This window comes from Delphinapterus leucas, chromosome 6, assembly GCF_059928025.1.
Source record: "Delphinapterus leucas isolate spDelLeu-1000000601 "Yukka" chromosome 6, BTC_Dleu_Yukka2, whole genome shotgun sequence".
In the NCBI taxonomy this organism is placed as follows: Eukaryota; Metazoa; Chordata; class Mammalia; order Artiodactyla; family Monodontidae; genus Delphinapterus; species Delphinapterus leucas.
Window position 1 is genome coordinate 88,983,892 of NC_143134.1, and position 21,685 is coordinate 89,005,576.

The 21,685-nt window shown below is 40.9% G+C and overlaps 1 protein-coding gene across 5 annotated transcripts in view; it reads right to left on the reverse strand.

Moving 5' to 3' along the window:
• The window catches only part of RNF38 (ring finger protein 38), a 123,714-nt gene that overhangs the window by 47,221 nt on the left and 54,808 nt on the right, over window positions 1-21,685 (reverse strand). For 2 of the 5 annotated variants that reach the window (XM_089913397.1, XM_022600284.3), the window contains exon 3: window positions 3,411-3,560. The exons of 1 other annotated variant lie outside the window; for it this stretch is intronic. In XM_089913397.1, the coding sequence (XP_089769523.1) occupies window positions 3,411-3,560 (150 nt within the window). The remainder of the gene's footprint in view (window positions 1-3,410; window positions 3,561-21,685) is intronic. 2 more of the 5 variants (XM_089913399.1, XM_089913398.1) reach the window with 2 other exon arrangements.

Consider the following 21,685-nt stretch of genomic DNA (forward strand, 5'->3'; position numbering starts at 1 on the left):
TAAAGGAACATTAAAATACCAACTAAATGTACACCAGGGAACATACAAGAATATTCATGGCAACACTGTTTCTAATAATAGTAAGAGAAAACTGGAGACTACCCAAATGTCCATCAAAAAGAGAAGGGATAAACTATAGTACAGTACATTCATATAAATGTAACGCTAAAAGCAGGAAAATGAATCTACAGGACACAGCCACATGCATCAATATGGATGAATTTCAAAATGGCAAAAATACACAAAGTATGATACCATTTACATTAAGTTCAGAAACTAAATAGTATAGTATTGAGGTATACTATATGTAGTAAAAACCACACAGAAAAGCAAAGAGATACTGAACACAAAATTCAACAGAGCTTTACCCAAGGCACAGGTTTGGGACAGCACCTGAATATAATATGGAAGCTTCAAAAACATTGGCAATAGTTGATTTCTTAAGCTAGATGGTGATTTTTAAAAACTTATACATATGTCTTCTTTATATTTTATAACTTGCATGTATGAAATATTTCATAATTTTTAAAATTAAAAAACATACGAAATTTGAAAGATTTTGACTAGAAAAACAAAAAGCAGCAAAGTGCAAAAGTCTTTAATAAACAAGGACAGTGACACAAACTTGGTAAGTAGTGGAGATGAAAAAAGAGATCAAAAACAGGATGAGGGGCTTCCCTGGTGACGCAGTAGTTGGGAGTCCGCCTGCCGACGCAGGGGACGCGGGTTCGTGCGCCAGTCCGGGAGGATCCCGCATGCCGCGGAGCAGACGGGCCGGTGGGCTGTGGCCGCTGGGCCTGCGCGTCCGGAGCCTGTGCTCCGTGGCGGGAGGGGCCACGACAGTGTGAGGCCCGCATACCGCAAAAAAAAAAACCAGGGTGAGCTTTTTGTTCAAAGAAGACTAGTGATTAAAAACAAGGATCCAGGAGTGTATCAACACTTTCCTTCACCTCTATGACCATCCTACCTACTAGCTACATACCCAATCCCATCCTTGGAGCAGGAAAAAGCAGTAATTTCTTTACCCTTAGAAAAGGCTACAGGGAAAATGATGTCCTCGTAAAAGAGACTAGTTTCAGCTACAATATGGAAGTGGAGAGGGTGCTTCAAGAAAAAAATGGAAGAGGTAGGTGAGTCTGTTTAGAATGGATGGAGTCAAGGGGGAAGGAAAAGCAGAAAGAGTTGGGAGGAAAGGAACTTGGAGGAAAGCCGAGAGAAAACTGCATTAAGGGAATAACTTTCTGAGGATACGACGTGGCTGCATAGGTTCTAGTTTTTACATGGCAACTAAGTTTTATAAGGATGAGAACCATAACTGGAACTAAGAAATCACACCTAATCATGGTATCAGAATTGGTTGAAGGTATCTGACAATATCTCGAAGGGGATATGAGAAGGATTTACTTTGCTTCATGTGGAACAGTGGTAGGGTAATAAGTGGGCAAAGAAAATCTCCAGTCTCTCTTGGGAGCAAAGTACATTGAGGGCCTTATTCTAAAGTTAGAGAAAAGTAAGATTTAAGTTAAATTAGGACTATAAATAAAAACTTAACAGTAACACCTTTCACCTTTCTGCAACATCCAATGGAACTGGGTCTAACTTTTTGGTTTTATTTTCAAAACATGGGTTTAATTCTTTTTTTAAAAAACTAATTAATTTATATATTTATGGTTGCTTAGGTCTTTGTTGCTGCATGCAGGCTTTCTCTAGTAGTGGCGAGCGGGGGCTACTCTTTGTTGCGGTGCACGGGCTTCTCATTGCAGTGGCTTTTCTTGTTGCGGAGCACGGGTCTAGGCGCGCGGGCTTCAGTAGTTGTGGCACATGGGCTTAGCTGCTCTGTGGCATGTAGGCATGGATCAGGGCTTGAACCCGTGTCCTCTGCATTGGCAGGCAGATTCTTAACCACTGTGCCACCAGGGAAGTCCCAAAACATGGGTTTAATCTATTGCATTTGGCAGCTACTCTTTGAGTTTAAAGTTAATATTGAGTTAATGCTTAAAGACTCAAAGGAGGTCTGGAGAACACAGAAAGTGTCAAATAACTGTTTATTAGTGGCAGTAGCGACGGTACAAAGTCAATTTCTTCCTTAGCTATATTGGTCTATTGTTAAAGATCAAGCTCTTGCAAGCTAATGCTGTATCTAAAATGGCACTCAATATGCCATTCAATTCAATACAGATGATGTCTCTTAACATACACTGAACTGTGTTTACAGAATTATCTGTTAACATCCAAAGCTGGTATGATGTAGTAGACAAGAAATAGCAAAAGTTGGATTTGCATTTCTGTTCTGCCAACAACTAGATATGTAATTGGGCATCTCAGCGAGATTCTCTGAGCCTATTTCTTCATCTAGAAAACCATCCAGGACTAGTTTATTATGACGGTTAAAAACAAAAGGAGACAATACACACAAAGCAGAGAACCTGGCACAAATATTAACAAAGAAGGCAGATTAAAGAGCCCTAGATCACCTAAACACCTACCCTCAGAAATCCTACACCTCCAATTTAATGTGTCACAAGCATTTCTCTTTCAGAACTAGTCCCAATTCCCAACCTGTCACTCCCACACAAACAGAAAATGAGCTAGCTCTATCCAAAAGTCCTAGATTTGATTAGCAACTCTCACTACCTCAGGTTTATATACACATGTACAATTACATGACTTGGCCCACAACCCTAGTATACAATTACATGACTTGGCCCACAACCCTAGTATACAAAAGCAATTCTGTAACTTAGTTTCCTTTGTGGTAATAACAAATTCCATTACTAAAACTTGCTTCTCTAGGAATAATGGATTGTAAATGTAGTAGCCAATGATTTATGTGAGCACATCCTAGTATTCTTGTTAATAACCTAATGACAGTTTAAATCCATTCATACCTTAATTTGTTTTCATTTTGTATGTAACCAAATTTTTAAACACATTTTACCCACAGGTATAAAAAGTTACAGAAGGCAAGTAACCATGTTTTCTCTTTGAAATATGCATTACTATCAAACTCTGGATGTTAAGCAAATAAGTAGTGATGACTTTAAAAAATACCTTACATGCTTCCATTTTTCCTTCCCTATATACAATTTCACATATTCTGTAATATCTTCTACCTTCCTACAGAACTAGACCTATTAGGACAAGTGATTAAGACCAAAAGATAAAAAAACAAGAATATTAAGTGGTCAAATAGTAACAGCAGCTCAAGACAAGACAAACATTCTTCAGAAAAGCTGGCTGAAAAAGTTATGTTAAAGACTCCCTCTAAGAAGAATACTTATTCCCACATATAATAGAAAATAAGAAGTAAGAAGATTCTGAGAATTTTGTCTCAAGCCTTCCTAGAAACAACCTAGAATGTATCTTGTGGCTTTCAGCCCTATGAAGGCAAAGGGTAAATATATAAGAACCTGGAAGAAAGCTTTGAAGTGAGCATCCTCTTGAATGGTAGTGTTCTGATCACTTGGGAGGAGAGGGAACAGGCTCTGAAGTCTCACCCTTTCACAAATCACCTTGTTAGGATGGCCAGGTAGAGGTGCTGAATTGGCCCCGGGAGATATCTGGGAAAAAGAGGGAGAAGAAAAGGATAGTTCATGGCTAGCTGCACCAATGTGGAGAATCATGCCTATGAAGGACAGTCTGGATTTTCTAGGTATCTGATGATTTTGTTAGCAGAGACTGAAAAGAAATAAAAAATTAATCTTAAACATCAAAACAAATATAAGGATGACAAAGGTTGCCTCTGGCAATGGATCTCTCTTATAAAAACTTTCTTTAAAGGCAAAATAGCACTGCTCAAGAACGCAAAGTCCTTCCTATGTTTCCCATATAATATCTATTGATATCTTTTCTGTTGGCATTAATTCTGAAACCCTAAATGACAGATAAGACTTCAAGTCAAGAAAACCTGAAGTAAAAATCACTTAAGTACAGAAAGATTAGTGTCTACCTGGCGATGATTAATTTTTCATTCTCTTTTTAAGCTAACATTCCAAATGATCATGCAAGGGAAGAGAGATTTCAGAACATCTATGGCAAAATTTCTATAGTGATCCCAAGTATAGAAAACAAGATTTTCATTGTGGAGATCTCAGCTCTATTCAACACAAACCTAGCAACCTTCCTAATGAATAAAGGACAAGATCATAAGCCTCAAAGTAAATGACTGCATGTTTTAAATGCTTGACTAGATTGTGAGTTAATCCCCTTAAACTCATATGTAAGTATACTTAATCTGTAGCATTTTTGATCACAGACATCATGAGTATCACCTGTTCCACTGTGCTGTGGCGTGAACTGCCTTTGGGGGTTCAGGTTTATGTAGCCGCTTGTTCCTACACTAATAGAGACCATGTCTTTAAGGCTGTCTTGTTTTTAGTTTCATTGCTGCACTCATTCCCTTACATGTTAAGTGTCTATTCTGTGACAGGCACTAAAAACAAAAGATAGTTATGATTTCCTACCTTCAAGAAGTATATGCTATAAAAGAAACAAAAGCAAATCACTGTATAAAAAAGTATCTTTCGGGCTTCCCTGGTGGCGCAGTGGTTGAGAGTCCACCTGCCAATGCAGGGGACACGGGTTCATGCCCTGGTCCGGGAAGATCCCACATGCCGCGGAGCGGCTGGGCCCGTGAGCCATGGCAGTCTGAGCCTGCGCGTCCGGAGCCTGTGCTCAACGGGAGAGGCCACAACAGTGAGGCCCACGTACTGCAAAAAAAAAAAAAAAAAGTATCTTTCTGTGATAATGGTCCATACTGGTGCTTTGGAGAGGTAATTGCTAACAGTGCAGTCAAGAAACTACAAAATGTTCAGTGTAACTGGTCAGTAAGGAAGCAGCCAGAGAGGGAGGCAGAGACAGATCATAAAGTGGCATGCTAATTACATGAATAATCCTGCTATAATAACCTTCTTTAGCCCCTTTATAAATTTTTGTTTCTGGTTTGCTACGAGCCTGGTAAACAGATAAATGACCAGGCCTGTTGCTAACAGTAAAATTACTTCCAAAGACCTTCCTAGGATTGAAAGCAAAATTGAGGGCAGTAACTTTAGAATTCATTAGTACTGCTCCACAAAATGTTTTGGACATGAACTAAAGCTTTTCTCTGTACTATAAACATGAATGTGCCAATACCCTTTACCACTGTGATGAAATATAAATGACTGAATCAAGGAATATTTACTCACTGCCTCTTATAAGCAGAGTTATGTTAGAAAATGAAATAAAACATGGATCCCACCCTCAAGGAGCTTATTCTAGTTTTAAAAAGAAAGATGCAAGCAGCCAACTACAGGATAATGTTTTAAATGCCATAATAAAGGCAAAAATCAGAATAGAGGTAGGAGCCCTGGGTTTATCTGAGGGCAAGAGTAGAAAATATTTCAAAGGAAGTAGTTTCACATTCCTGACTCATTTAATGTAAGGAGTGCTTTTACTACTTTAAAGCAGTTCTCTCCTCTCTCAAAATGGTCTCTGTTCCTTGATGTAGGCTTCATATTCTTTCTGCAATCTTAAGCTTACACTTTGCACAATAAGTACATTTGAAGAGTGTTTTAACAAGGCCATCTACCTTCAACTATCATACTTAAAGCAGTCTCACAAACTGCTAGTACAAGAGCTGGCTGGGAAAACAGATTTCAGTAATACGTGTAAAAAACTGGCAAACCCTGGTCCTTGCAGGGGGAAGCGGGGTGGGGGGGGGAGTAGGGGGAGAGAAGGGAAGAAGAATTCTAAGATGGTCTCCAAGATTCCCACCTCTGGTGTATATCTCCTGTATAATCCATCCCTCCCTGGTGTGTGGGTAGGACTGTAAATATGGTGAATTTCATTCCCATGATTAGGTTAAATTATATGACCTAAATTACACAAACCCTTTCACAGAGGTGAAGGGATTTTCAAATATAATTAAGATTCCAAGTCACTGAATTTTAAGTTAATCAAAGGGGAGATTACCTTGGGTAGGCCTGACTTAATGAGAGAAAGCTCTCAAAAGAGAAGTTGAGCCCTTCCTAAAGAGATTCTCCTGCCAACCTTATAGACTAAGCTGCTAGGTTCTGAGAAGTCATATGAAGGGGGCCATGTGGTAGACCTGAGGGCACCTAGGAACTGAGAATGGTCACCAGTTGACAGCTAGCAAGAAAATGGGGGAACCTCAGCCCTATAATCACAAGAACCACATTACACCAACAACAGTGAGCTTGGAAGAGGCCATCAAGTCTCTAATAAAAATCACAGCTCCAGCCAAATAAGACCCTGAACAGAAGACTCTACAGCTAACCCATACCAGGACTTCGATCCATGGAAACTGTGAGATAACAGATCTGTGTTTTAAGCTACTAAATTTGTGATTATTTGTTACACACAATAGAAAACTAACATAACATACATGTACATAATAAAAACTGTTGTGCCACACTCAAGGAGTTTCTTCTCCAAAATTCTAGCTGTATTAGTTTAGTTATGAAAGATGACTTTTTATCTAAGCAATACAGCAGTTTTTAAAACCTCAATCTGGTAATAGTAAACTTCATGCCAGGAACCAAACTGGGCTTTCTGATCTTTACATACTGCAAGTTAGGGTTAACCAACTTGCTTAAAGCGAAACATCTCATAAACACCAGAGCCATAATTTGAAGCCAAGTCTATCTGGCTCTAAGGTTCAGACTCAACCCACTAAACCACCTTCTAACTGAAGAATTTTAAAAGTAACATTCTTCTTTATAATCTATCTAGTTGGATTAGTAAGGAACAACTATTCCACAATGCCTATTTAAAGCTATTTTAAGCATTTAAAAATAAATTTGTTTCCTTGTAACTTGTTTCTGACTTCCACTACTTCCCTAACTCTCCCTCAGTTAAGATTACTGAGGTTATACTATATCTGAAAATCAATAGTTCTATTTTTCCCTAACCTACCAACTGCTGAGCATTACAAGGACATGGTAACTTCAGCCTTCTCTCAGGATGCACCTATATTTAAAAAGTCCTGCCATGAAAACATTCCTGAGATGGGACTGAATCTGCAACTCCCTACACATCTCATTTCTAATGTTTATTTACATATAACTATATGACTAATTCACCCAGCACAACTGTTTTCTATTTCACAAGACTAGAATTATAGAAAACAGTTTAACCTTTTAAGCAATAACACATTACTATTTTAAGGACATCTTCTGTTTAATGTGGCCTTTCCCTGTCTTGGTAACCATAATATAACCAACAATTTAACCTTTGTGTTAGAGTGTAGTATTATTGTTACTGTGGCAAATTGTTGCAGTTACTGTGTTAAAAATAACATTGGACTTAGGTCTACATATTGTCCCAGAACTTGCATCCTCCAAAATCACTTCTGATGACAGCTTCCTTCATTTACATTTTTCTCATATAAGTGAAGTAGAGGATATACAGGTGTATGATCTCTAGGCCAGTATTAAATAATGTACTTTCCACAAAATAAATTGCTCAAAAGGCCAAACGGCCTTCTCCAAAATGGCCACATTACTCTCCAGAAAAAAAATTGTTCACTGTTACAAAAGCTGCATACCATCTGCTCAAAGGCACTCAAATCATAGGCTAACAGACAAAGGGAAAAAAAAAAACCAAAAAATGATGAGTTAGGTGCTTGGTCAACGCTGACTCGAACAAGTGCCTTACTCCTCCTCTAGGTCCAAGTCTGGGTACCTAAAAAATGAAGAGGTCGAATCCAAATTATCTAAAAATCCAAATATTCTCACTGCTTCCATGATGGCAAATATTAATCTCCTGGAAAGTAATCAAGGAGATTTCATTAACAAATTAACAGTTCGAGTAATTGATCTTTCATCTGACAAATTCTGAAATTATATTCCAAAATATGAGAAAAGCCATAAGCACAAATATGTCCATCACATTACAGCAACAATTTAAAAGGGAACTAGAAGTAACCTAAATGTTTAACAAATAAGTATTTGTTAGGTGAGATTATGGTATGTGTGCTTGGCGGACTATTATGCAGTCATTAAACCATTCAAGAACTGGTACTACTTACCGGGGAAGGATCATTACTGTCCAGCAATGGGACACTCTCTTTTTAAAATAAACTATTATTCCCATTCTTGAGTTAAGGCAAACAACAAATTGGGCCCATGTCTTTCTGGGAGCAGAGCAGAACCAGGGCTGGTGAAAATAGCCGAAAGGCTCCACCCTCCTTTCTCACCCCACAGTCCAACAAATTAATGGGAAAGGGGGGAAGGGAGGCACGTGCAACTAAGGAAGTCTCTAACCATTACACGTACTGAGCAGGTGAACATAAAGGTTAGGAAAAGTTAAGATTTACACATTCTTTTAATAAATTTTTCTTTCCTTCACTTCTACAATCCAGATTTGCATGCACAAGGATTATTTTCCCCTCAAGGAAGTATGTCTAAAATCATTTTACTTACGCTGGTAAAAAGTAGATTGCTCTAAACCATCTTTTCAAGATTTATCTCTTAAGAATTACATGGATTTGGAAAATATCTAGACCATGACCAGTCCAAATCAATAAAAAATTTATACATATATACACATACACACATCTGAAAAGATGAAGTGTGACTGAGTGCTTTGTAAGTCTTACTGAATAAAAGTCACAATTAATTCAAATACTTATTGCATTTCTACCATGTGCTAGATGCTGTGAAAACAAAAAGAAGTATTTCTTGCCCTCAAAGAGATTCAGTCTAGGGAGGGACAAATTCAACAGGAATAAATGAGGACAACAGGGTCCCCTAACATAGAGGGGAGAAGGAAAGGTGTTCAGATCTTTTAAAAACGAACATGAAAAAAAAAAAAAGGAACATGAAATGACAGAAGAGCTGGGGGGAAAATAAGACTGTGAACATGGCCCCTCTTTGTCTACATGCTCAAATTTCACTCCTTAATTCATTATAGAGTTCAAGCATTTGCTTCATCTACAGATAGACAACGTGATGTTAGGAATCTAACATTTACTGAACAAATTAACTAGACTACAACTACAGAGTTCAAATATGTGTTTACAATCCATACACTCTGTCGAGAGAAAACGTAAAGCAAACTATGATTTAACCAAAGATGAACCGACATGAAAACAGATGCCTGATATATGTGGTTAGCAGGAAAACAACCAGAAAACTAGTGACTAGACCCAGACACTACACAACAATCACAGGACTAATCAAGAACTACCTTACCGGGGCTTCCCCGGTGACGCAGTGGTTAAGAATCCACCTGCCAATGCAGGCGGCACAGGTTCAAGCCCTGGTCCGGGAAGATCCCCCATGCCACGGAGCAACTAAGCCCGTGCGCCACAACTACTGAGCCTGCATTCTAGAGCCTGCGAGCCACAACTATTGAGCCTGTATGCCGCAACTACTGAAGCCCGCGCGCCTAGAGCCCGTGCTCTGCAACAAGAGAAGTCACGGTAGTGAGTAGCCTGTGTGTGCACCGCAAAGAAGAGTAGCCCCTGCTCGCCACAACTAGGGAAAGCCTGCACGCAGTAACGATGACCCAACACAGCCAAAAATAAATAAAATAAACAGTCTAGTGATGTAACTAAAAGCCTCATCCAAAGCAACTGCAGACACAACAGGTCTACACTCCACATTATGATGCTAACATATTCAATTATGTCTAACTGTGCCATCCTCTGTCCACCCTTGCTCAAAATTCAGGTTGCTCTAGTACAGAAAATTCTCAATATTTACTCAGATTAATAACTTCCAACTTAAGTTTAGCTATAAAAATTGGATGGGTAGATAAAACTCAGCAAGTACAGAAACACACTACCTTCCAGAGTCACAGAAGATATCAGAAGTGGAGGGACCACAGAGAACATTTAAATCCAACTCTCATATTTTACAGATGAGGACTTGAGGAGCACGTGGCTAATTTGTGGCAAAATTTATTCAACTATAGCCTCTCAAGGCTACCAAGTCTTTTAGAAACAAGCCTTACAAAAAATTACAAATATCAACTTAAAATTGAACCCCTATAATGAATAGATTTAAGGTTTAATAGGTTTTCAAGTGAAATATACTATGCCAATACGTTTATGAGCCAGCAAGAGCTGGAGTACATTAAATGATACAATTCCTACTTTAAAATCCAGTTAGTAATTTTCATCTATTTACTGCAAGTATTGAATACATGCCAGCTGCAATGTAACTGATCTGACCCCTGTATTTGGTCTTGTATTGTTACTCCTATAGAAACCCAATTTCTTCCAATGGAAGACAGAAACAATTTTACTTTGATCCCAACTGTCCCTAGATCCTCATTAAGTTTTGATTTCTTAAGAACTGAGAGAATGGCTTTTTAAAAAAAATTTAGACTAGTTACCAGGGCTGCTACCTACTTAAAGGAATTTTGCGGTAATTGTGTTAACAACAGTACCTGCAATCGAGGCCAAATAGTATCCAAAAAGGCCTGCAATTCTAAGGTAATAAACGACTGTGAATGATTTGCATACTTAAATTTTCGTATATTAAGTGCGCCTCGTAAGAAAAGAAAAAAGGCAATTCAATATTACATTATTCGTTTCTATTTACGGTGCAAGAACTAACATACCCAACTTTTAATGTTAATAGTATACATCATTTTTGCAGCATAAAGAAAAAACAAGGTCTTACAAGTCCTACACACGTAAACGAAAACTTTACTCTCTTTGGCCCTCAATACTTTGAAAAACTCTCGGCTCAAAACCAACCTCTTCCATTCTTCAGCCCTGAAAGGAAGAATTCCCAACCCGAGAACAAAACGCAGCCTGTTCAGAAACCCGCGGCGTCACAAGGACGGAGACAGGACCCTTCTGACTGGGTTCTGCGTTGTCCTGAGTGACATCATTTTACCTGCGCCTGGGCAAAAAGGGAGGGAGCGAAAGAGCGAGGCCATCTGCCAGACGCGGCGGGCCGGCGCTCCCGAGGGCTGTGCCCGCACCTCCTCGCCGCTGCCTCGGGAACAAAGAGCGCCGGGCGGCCCGGCCGCGCCCCGCTGAACACCAAGCAACCTCATCTCTAGCGCGGCCCCGCAGGCTCCCAACGGCCCAAGGCTCGGCCCGTCCCGCCCTCGTGCGGGAACCAACGGCTGCGGCAGCCAGTACCTGCAAAGGAAGGCTCCGCCCTGCGGGGCTACTCCCGCGGCTCCTCGCTGGGCCACCGCCTCCTATTGTGACCGCTCGTCCAGCCAGCGGCCAGCTCGCCAGATCCTCTGTTCCCGGGCCTTCTCAACCCTGGAACCCGGGCTCCGACCGACGCGCTATCACGGCGCTTCCTTCCTCCCGGCACCATCACACGGGCCGCGCCAAGAAACGACGGCTGCACGCCCAGAGCTGACAAAAGTCGGCTAACGCCTCGGGGGCTCCATCCTCTCGGCCCCCGCGCCCTAACCGCCCCGGCCGCCGCACGACCCCACACCGCTGCACGAGGGGGCCCCGCCCCGCTGCGCCCCTCCCCGGTGCCCGCTGACCGGACGCGCCGGCGCAGTACCCTGCGCTGCGCGCGCAAGCGACACCCCCCACCGCCAGGCCGCAAGATGCGCGAGCACGCGGCCCTCCCGCTTCTCGGGTCTGGGTCGCTCCCACCCCACCCCGCCCCCTCTCCTGAACAAACCTCGCGATCCCAGGGCGCGAGACCGCCAGTCGCTCCGCCCCTTTCCCCCTCGGCTTATCTCCGCGCGCGGAGCCCCCTTTGTTTCCACCCGCGGAGGGAGGGGGCGGGGCGGGCTGCGCTCGTCCAGGCGCGCGACTCGGACTAGTTCCGGCAACAGAGCCGTCGCGCCGCACCCCTGCGCAGCCCCGCCCCTCCCCGCCCCTCGCGCCTGGCGCCCGGAAAGGCTGCTGCTATGCCGGGCCGCGGGCGGGCCGAGCCTACCAGTTCTATATATTTCTCCCTAAGTGTTGCTGCAAGTCCGTGCGTACCGCCTCCAAAACTCAGCCATCAAACAGTAATTAACCTCACTCAAATTCCCAATATAGTATGTATACATGTGACCCAAATGTTAGGAATTTTTATTGACGTAGAGAGAGGTGATTTGGCCAAGGTGTCTTTGGCCAAGGTGTCTCAATGGAGAGTCAGGTTCAAACCCAACTTGTACTACTGTAAGGCTCAATTAAACAGTTATTCATATTGTGCTGAGGACAGGAAATGAGATAGGTACGAAGACCGAAGCTGGCATGGTGCCTGTCCTAATCACGTTCGAGATCTAAAAGAGGAAGTAAGATCTTCCATAAAAGCGCAATAAATACAAGGGCAAAATAGTTTAAATGGTATCGGAGGAAAAGAGGGCAGTCAAGGGGACAGTATCGAAGAAGTGGGTTTTAAGCAGATAGGAATTATGTCTTCAAGGATGGTGATCATATTTCAGTCAAATCATCAAAAGCCCAGGTTCTGGTTCTTTTGGCATTACTTAAACCAGTCTCCTGCCTGCTGTGGGCCTCAGCTGCCTCCTGTAGAAAATTAGGGAACCAGACTAAAATGATGTTCCAGGACCCTCTGAACCTCTATGCATTGATATGAATAACACGGAAGGGTAATTATTTGTGAACATCTGTCTCCCATATCACACTGGGCGACCTGTTTTGACTCTGTAACCCTAAGGTCTAAACCTACAGCCTGAAATACAACAGCAGGTGCTTAGCAACTGCTGAATTCAAAGTTCCAGCAATAACATCACAGGTTTTTACAACTCCTGGACAAAGAGAGGCTAGAATGAGATAACTGGCCCCCATGAACAAGTCCCCTCCCCCAGCCCCACACCCCCATATGTAGCCCAGTTATCTAGCTGACTGTTCTCCCAAAGCCCTCTCTGGCTAGTCTTCCAAAGCAGCCAATTTGGAAATGATTACATCCAAACTTTTAAGGTTCCCCCCCCCCATTTCACAGTACAGAGTCATAAATCCCAACCACACCTTTAGGTGCATCCAATGTAATCCACTTCTAACATCTGGATCCCCCATAATACCCCCGTTACTGCTGTGGATTCACCTAGCATTACAGATCTTCCAACAGAATCTCAGCTATACAAGCTTCCTTACATAATACAGACCACCCTGAAACAGCTTTTCTTGTTTACTTGGGCATGGGCTATGTAATGAGAGGGGGAAATAGAGACAAAAATTGGGAACAGGGAGGGAAATTACCATTTGGAAGCTGTCCAATCCTAAGAGTCAGGTTCCTCAAGTGCTGAATTTCAGCAGCAAATATCTATTACAGTCCTCCAGGGTTCCTAACCCTTAAGCTTATGTGAATTCCCCCTGGGCTTCAGCCAATCCTTTGTCAGGCACTCTTTGAGAACCCTTCTCAAATGGCTGAGATCTTAGTTAACTGGGATCTGAAGGCTTCACCTAAGAAGTCTGTCTACATGTAAACAATGCTCCCACGCCTCAAGGTTGAATCGTTGGAAATTCGTACTGCAATTTCTTTTCTAGTTGATTTTCTTAACCAGAAAATCTGGTACCCTGCTAATAAACACCTGATGAGTGGGTTATGTTTTAAGGTGGGCCACTGACCACCTAATGTGGCAGGAAGTAAATTATGCCAGAGCAGTGGCTCAACCCCAGTCCACCTAAAATTCTACTTGGTGTCGGTCCAAAAAGGTGGGAAGCCTTGTTGGAGAGGTGTCCAATGGATCTTTCTGCAATGATGGAAATGTTCAACATCTGCAGCATCCAAAAGGTAGCCATTAGCTACATACATATGGCTACTGAGTGAGCACCTAAAATGGGGCTAGTGCAACTAATGCATTAACCAGGATTGTTTAAATAGTCACATGTGGCTAGGGGACAGTACAGCACTTGTGCGAAAAGTAGTTGCTTGTAGCAAGAACTTTTGAGAATTCTGACTCCAAGACTGCCCTTTAAAATTCGTTTTCATGACAGAAATGAAAACTGTGAATGCCTACTAAAAACTTCTTCCTGGGGTACCTAAGTCATTTAAGTCCCCTCAACTTCTAAAATAAAAATATACCAGTATGTTGCTTACCAAAGAGGAAAATATTGCAGTTCCTTCAAATGTATCTGGTCACTGGGATTGTCTACCCTGGTGCCCTACCAGTCTAACACATGGGAATGACAGCAGAGATTTTTTTATTGGGCAGCATGGGATCCAGAGATAAATTAGGTGGTATTGATATCTTTACAATATTGAATCTTCAATCTGTAAACAGGTAAGATGAACCCTTCTATTTACCGGAGTTGTTGATTTTTTCAATAATGCTTCACAGTTTTCTGTAGAGGTCTTGCACATTTGTTCTAGGGTCTATTCTAGGTTTTATATATAATTATTAATTCTAATAGTTTTGTTAATTTTTTTTCAGTTTTCTACATATACAGTCCTGCTGGCAGAAAATGACTGTTCAATTTCTTTCTTTCCAACGTGGTTTCCTCTTGTCTGCACTTGCTAGGACCTCCAGTTCAATGCTAAATAGATACAGTGAGAGCATGCATCTTCATCTTATTCCAAAACTGGAAAGCTGGGCTTCCCTGGTGGCGCAGTGGTTGAGAGTCCGCCTGCCGATGCAGGGGACACAGGTTCGTGGCCCGGTCCGGGAAGATCCCACATGCTGCGGAATGGCTGGGCCCATGAGCCATGGCCGCTGAGCCTGCGCGTCCGGAGCCCTCAACGGGAAAGGCCACAATAGTGAGAGGCCTGCATACAGCAAAAACAAACAAACAAAAAAACTGGAAAGCTTCCAACATTTCACCATTAAGTATGATGTTGGCCGTAGGTTTTTTGTAGATTCCTTTAGCAAATCAAGGGAGTTCTTTCTTATTTCAAAGTTGTTAAAAGTATCATAAAATGGATATTTAATTTCATCAAAATTTTCTGTATATGAGATAATCATGGATTTCCTGTTACTGGGTGAATTACCTCAATTGTTTTTTGGAGGTTAAACCAATTTTACATTCCTAATAAAATCATGTCATACGGCACTACTCTTTTTATATATTGTTGGATTTGGTTTGCTAATATTTTGCTTAGAATTTTTACATCTGTGTTCTTAAGTGAGATTAGCTGTTATTTTCCATTTTTTGTAATGTCCTTATCAAGTTTTGTTACAGATATTATGCTAGCCTCAGAAAATGAATCACAGAGTATTCTCTCTCTTTCTATTCTCTACAAGAGTTTCTATAAGATTGGTGTTATGCCTCCTTTAAATGTTTGGTAGAATTTGCTGGTTAGCTATCTGAACTTGGAATTAGATTTCTTTAGTAGTTATGGATTTCTTGTCAGATTTTGTCTTTTCCTTATTTCTTTTCTTTTCTTTTTTTTTTTTGGCCACACCGAGCAGCATGCGAGATCTTAGTTCCCCGACAAGGGATCGAACCCATGCCCCCTGCATTGGAAGCATGGAGTCTTAACCAATTAGACTACCAGGGAAGTCCCTTTTCCTTATTTCTAACAAAAGAAAAACAATTATAATCTTAGGACATATATAAGGAAGATCTCATTCTGAAACTCACAGGCAACAAGAGAAAAAAATAGATAAATTGGATTACTTCAAAATGAAAAGGCAACCTACGGAATAGAAAATATTTCCAAATCATGTCTGATAAGAGGTTAATATCCAGAATATATAAAGAACTACAACCAAACAAAATCCAAAACCTGATTATAAAATGGGCAAAGCACGGAAATAGACACTTCTCCAAAGACGTACAAATGTCCAGTAAGCACATGAAAATATGTTCAACATCACTAGTCAGGAGGGAAATGCAAATCAAAACCACAATGATACTACCTCACACTCATTAGGATGGCTACTATTAAACAAAACAAAAACAGAAAACAACAAGTGGTGACAAGGATGTGGAAAAACTGGAATCCTTGTGCACTTCTGATGGGAATGTAAAATGGTGCAGTGACTTTGGAAAACAAAATAGTGGTTCCTCAAAACATTAAAAATAGAAAAAAAAGAAAGAAAGAAAGAAAGAAAGAAATGATCTAACAATTCCACTTCTAGGCATATACCCAAAAGAGTTGAAAGCAGGGTCTAAAAGAGATATTTGTGCACCTATGTTCCAGCAGCATTATTCACAATAGCCAAAACGTGGAAGCAACCCAAGTGGCCATCCATGGATGAATAAACAAAATGTATTATACACATACAATGGAATATTATTCAGCCTTTAAAGGGAAGGAAGTTCTGAGGCATGCTACAACATGGATCAACTTTGACAACATTATGCTAAGTCAGTCACAAAAAGACATTATATGACTTCACTTGTATGAGGTACATAGAGCACTCAAATTCAGAGACAGAAAGTAAAGGGCGACTGCCAAGGGTTGGGGGGAGAAGAGAGTGAATTATTGTTTAACGGATATAGTTTCCATTTTGCAACATAAAAGAGTTCTACAGATTGGTTGTACGATGTGAATGTACTTATTAACACTACTGAACTGTACACCTAAAACTGGTTAAGATGGTAAATTTTATATTGCAGATTTTACCACAATTTTTAAAAATTCTTATCACAATAGGAAAAGGGATATTTAAAAAAATATAACATCACTCCTTTGCTTAAAACCTTCCAAAAGGCTTCCATAATACACAGAATTGAAACTTCTTTCCCTGGCTTACCAAGATCCACTTGATCTAGTCTGTGCCTACCCCTTCAACCTCATCTCATACCACCACTTCCACCCTCATCCACCTTGCTTGTGCACAACAGCTTTCCTTCTGTTTGTTTCAATTTCTAGCCTTATGGCCTTTGCACTAGATGTTTCCTCTCCCTAGCATGTTCTCCTATGGTCCAGATTTTCTCGATTTGTTCTTTTCCATCTGTCAGATCTTAGCTTAAGTGTCATCTTCTTAAAGGCCTTCCCTAACACCTAATCTAGAGTAGCCAACTGCCCAATTACTTGCACAGTACTTAAGAGTGTCTGATCATTTACTGGTTTACATATACAGTTCATTTTCTGTCCCATCCACAAAAAATAAGCACCCAAAGAACAAGGACCTTCTTTGTCAGTCTTTTCACCATGGTACTCTGGTGACTCAATTATCCCTGGCACATAGTAGGCACTTATAAATATTTGCTGAATGAATAAATGCACAATTTTTAAAAAATGACCTAAAGCTCCACAATTGAAGACAAGTTAAATAAATTACCATGTACCCTTATGGTGGAACATTATGTAGACATTTTAACTGATGTTTAATGTATATATAATGTGCAGATTATATTTTTCAATATGGCCATGATACGTTCTCCCATCCTTCATTCTTTTCTTATTATGTAGACATTCCTCCCCAGTGGTAGGACTGATGCTCCCTCCTCTTGAATTTGGGCAGGCCTGTAACTATGGTGGAAGTGAAGCTTTGTGACTTCTGAAGTTAGGTCATAAAAGGCCATACAGCACCTGTGTGGTCCTCTTGGGACAGTCACTCTTAGAATCAAAGCTGCCATACTGTGAGGAAGCCCATGCTACATATAGGTGCTCAGGCTGAGGGCCCCAGTTGAAGTCCCAGCTAACAACCAGCATCAACCATCAGACATGTGAGTGAAGACATCGAGATGACTCCAACCTTAGCCACCATCTGACTGCAACTGCATGAGAAATTCCAAGCAAGAGCCCACCTAGCTGAGCACAGGAAACGCCAGAACCATGAAAGATACCAAAAGATATGCTTTGCACCACTGAGTTTTAGGATAATTAATTACACAGCCATAAATAATCAGTGCTTTAGTTTTGTTTTAACCATGCAGAGAATGCAAAGAAAAATTTGAAGAAAAAAAATGTATGTTAAGAGTGTTATCTATTGAAAGATGGTATGTTTACTTATGACATATTCTATTTCCCCACATTTCCCTAATGGAACACATGTAACGATATAATACGAGGCATATGGACTTCCCTGGTGGTCCAGTGGTTAAGAATCCACCTGCCAATGCAGGGGACAGAGGTTCGAGCCCTGCTCCAGGAAGATCGCACATGCCGCAGAGCAACTAAGCCTGTGTGCCACAACTACTGAGCCTGCGCTCTAGAACCCGCGAGCCACAACTACTGCAGCCCTCATGCCTAGAGCCTGTGCTCCACAACAAAGAGAAGCCACCGCAATGAGAAGCACGACGAAGAGTAGCCCCCGCTCACCGCAACTAGAGAAAGCCCGCGTGCAGCAACGAAGACCCAACGCAGCAAGCAAGCAAGCAATAAATAAATACATAAAATAATAATACGAGGCATAGGGAGATTTTTAAGCACAAGGGGCAAGAACAATAAAAGGACCTTTAACTGACATTTTTTAACTGACCAGAGAAGATTTAGGAATGGCCAATAAACATATAAAAAGATACTCAGCATAGTCACTAGAGAAATGCAAATTAAAACCACAATAAGATGCCACTTCACACTCACTACAGTGGCTATAATTTAAAAGACAACCAGAGGCTTCCCTGGTGGCACAGTGGTTAAGAATCCACTGGCTAATGCAGGGGACACGGGTTCGAGCCCTGGTCCGGGAAGATCCCACATGCCACAGAGCAACTAAGCCTGTGTGCCACAACTACTAAGCCTGCACTCTAGAGCCCGCGAGCCACAACTACTGAGCCCGTGTGCCACAACTACTGAAGCCCGCGTGCCTAGAGCCCGCGCTCCGCAACAAGAGAAGCCACCGCAATGAGAAGCCCGTGCACCGCAACAAAGAGTAGCCCCCGCTCGCTGCAACTAGAGAAAGCCACACACAGCAATGAAGAACCAAAGCAGCAATCAATCAATCAATCAATTTATAAAAGACAACCAGGAAAAAAGTATTGGCAAGTATGTGAAGAAATTGGAACCCTCACTTTGAATGCAAAATGGTACAGCCACTATGGAAAAGTCTGGCAGATCCTCAAATTGTTAAAATCATGTGAAAACAAAAACACACTCACAGGCAAATGTTCACAGCAGTGTTATTCACAATAACCAGAGCATGGAAACAAATATCCACTAACTGGGGAATTGATAAACAAAATGTGCTAGATACACACAATGGAATATTATTCACCCATAAAAAGGAATGAAGTACTGATTTATGCTACAACATAGACAAACCCATGAAATCATCATCCTAAGTGAGAGAAGCCAGACACAAAAGGCCACATATTGTGTGATTCCATTTATATGAAATGTGCAGAACAGGCAAATCCATAGAGACAGAAAGATTAGTGGTTGCCAGGAACTGGCGGGAAGGAATAATGGGGAGTGCTTGTTAATGGGTATAGGTTTTTTGCGGGGTGGTGGTGGTAAGTTTTCTAAAATTAGATAGTAGAGATAGATGAACAACTCTTTGAATATACTAAAAACCACCGTTTGAAAAGATGAAAAATATTTTACACAAATATAACTTTAAAAAATCCGGTTAATACTAAAATTCCAATTGCTGTTACTTCTGGGGAGAGGGATTGAAGGTAGTGCTGCATATCTTTTTACAATCAACATGTAATTTTTTAAAAAACTAAAAACTTAAAAAATTAAGATAAAAGGAAGTATACAGTCATGGAAGAAAAACCAGTATAGCACATTTCCCATCTTTCTGAAAGCAGTCTGTGTGCGAATACCTGTACACAAATCAGATCGGTACCGTCTTCCATGACAAAGGGACTGAAGGCTAGCAAAAGGAAGTTTTGTCCAGAAAAGACTTCTACTGAGGAGCCATTCACATGCAGTTTAGAAAGAACTCTCCATTTCCCTCTCTCAAATGGCCAGACTTCCCAGAAGTATTACCAGGCCACTATGAAAGAGTGTACCATTGAGGCTACAAATTAATTCATCTCACCTGAAGGAATAGTCTCCTCTTATCATATTGTTCAATGTTTTATCTCATTCTCAGGACAGACCTATTCCCCCATGTCAAGCTTGTTCTCACTGTGAAGATGACTACTTAATAATCCCAAGGTGACATTAGCTGATTTAGGTTAACTTCAATATCTAAGTGAAACATAAATACGCTATCACAATCACATTTTTGTGTTATTCTTTATACTTTTAAACTGCTTCTACATAACCATCACATTTGATCAGTGCAATACAGCAACACACAATGTGAGGTTTCTTATAAAGAAGCACAGATTTCTGAGTATGAATCAGGGCAGGGGTGTCAGGTTAGAGAAGCCTGGAGTAACAAATAGTCATGAATCACAATGGAGGCCAAAAGGAGCTGGGCAAGAAAAAACTGACAGGCAAAGATTACCTGCCAAGTGACTTGGTTCACTGTGATTCTCCAGGGCCTTCTCCACTTGAAGATATTTTCCCCTGAGCATGTCAGAGTTGAGTGGGTAAAGCTACATTAGGAACAGATTTCTTCAGATGGTCAAGTACAGACTCTGGAATTAGGTAGCTTGTGTTTGAATCACAGTTTTACTACTTACTAACTGGGTAACCTTGGGGAAACTACTTAATCGATGTCTCACATTCCTCACCTACAAATGGGGATAAAACAACCCCTATTTCAAAGGGTGTTTAGAAGGTAATCTTCTCCCAATACTCCTATATCCCTTACCTGATTTATTATTCTTCATAACACAAATGAACTAACAGTATCTTTATTTATGTCTTGCCATCTCCCTAACCCACCTACAGAGAGCAAGTTCCATAAGAGTAAAGATTCCTGTTTGTTTTGTTCAATACACTGTCCCCAATGCCTAGAACAATGCTTAGTTCATAGTAGGTACTCAAATATTGATATATAATAAGTGTTTGCTACCTGGAAATTATAGGGTATGACATTGTGAATGAATATAAAAATATTGCTGGAGGGCTTTGTGTCAATTGCTATGCCCAATATAAACTGAACATGAGAGTATGTAACTCACAGTAGTTAACAGTAAACCTCAGAGCTGGAAACAGCTCCTTCCCACACTGTAGTGACAAGCCGATGTACAGCAGCAGAGAAACTTAAGTTGGAAAACAAGCCAAACCATGGAATTTGGGGGCTTGCCACCACTTCCAAGGTTGTAGAATGGAGGTCCGACAAATGGACTGGCCCTTTTTCTCCTTGGTTCCACCCACATCACACATGAATTAGTTAAAATTCAGACAATGTTTAAGAAAAATCAATTTTTGTTCCCAAATCTGAGAAATGGACCATGCCTGAAAGCTAAGTGAGGATAATAAGCAAAGTATCAATATGTGTTTTGACAATGTGTTCAGAATAGCTAGACAATTACTTTACATGGCTTGTATCAGGGACAGAAGATGTGATCTAGCTGCAGCACTCCAGGGTGACTCCTGAACAAGTCTCTTCTCCCACTGGGGTCACAGCTTGCAAGTTTATTTTAAAAAGAGTCGTTGAATTAGCTGTGCTCTATAATCCCTTCAATTCTGAGAGAGAGAGAGAGAGAGAGAGAGAGCGCACACATACCTATCCAAGTGGCATATATCAGGCAGCAGGTTTTGTTGCTGCTTTTGCAAAACCAATACCCATTTATTATAGAAAGAAAGAAGTCAGAAGCTGCTACAAACACAGAGATCTGATTCTTGTCCTATCCACCACTCTCCTCCCCAGAATGATGTCTAATGATCCTATTCAAAGCTGTCTGTAACATCCAACTCATGGTGGTCCTCATCCCACTTATTCTGCTGTACGTTTCTTTAATCCATTGTGCTTATTGTAGCATACTATATTACTTATGTGTTATGTTTATTTTTTTTGTCTGCCTCCCCCAGTTAGACTGCACTCATGAAAAAACAACAATCTTTGTTTT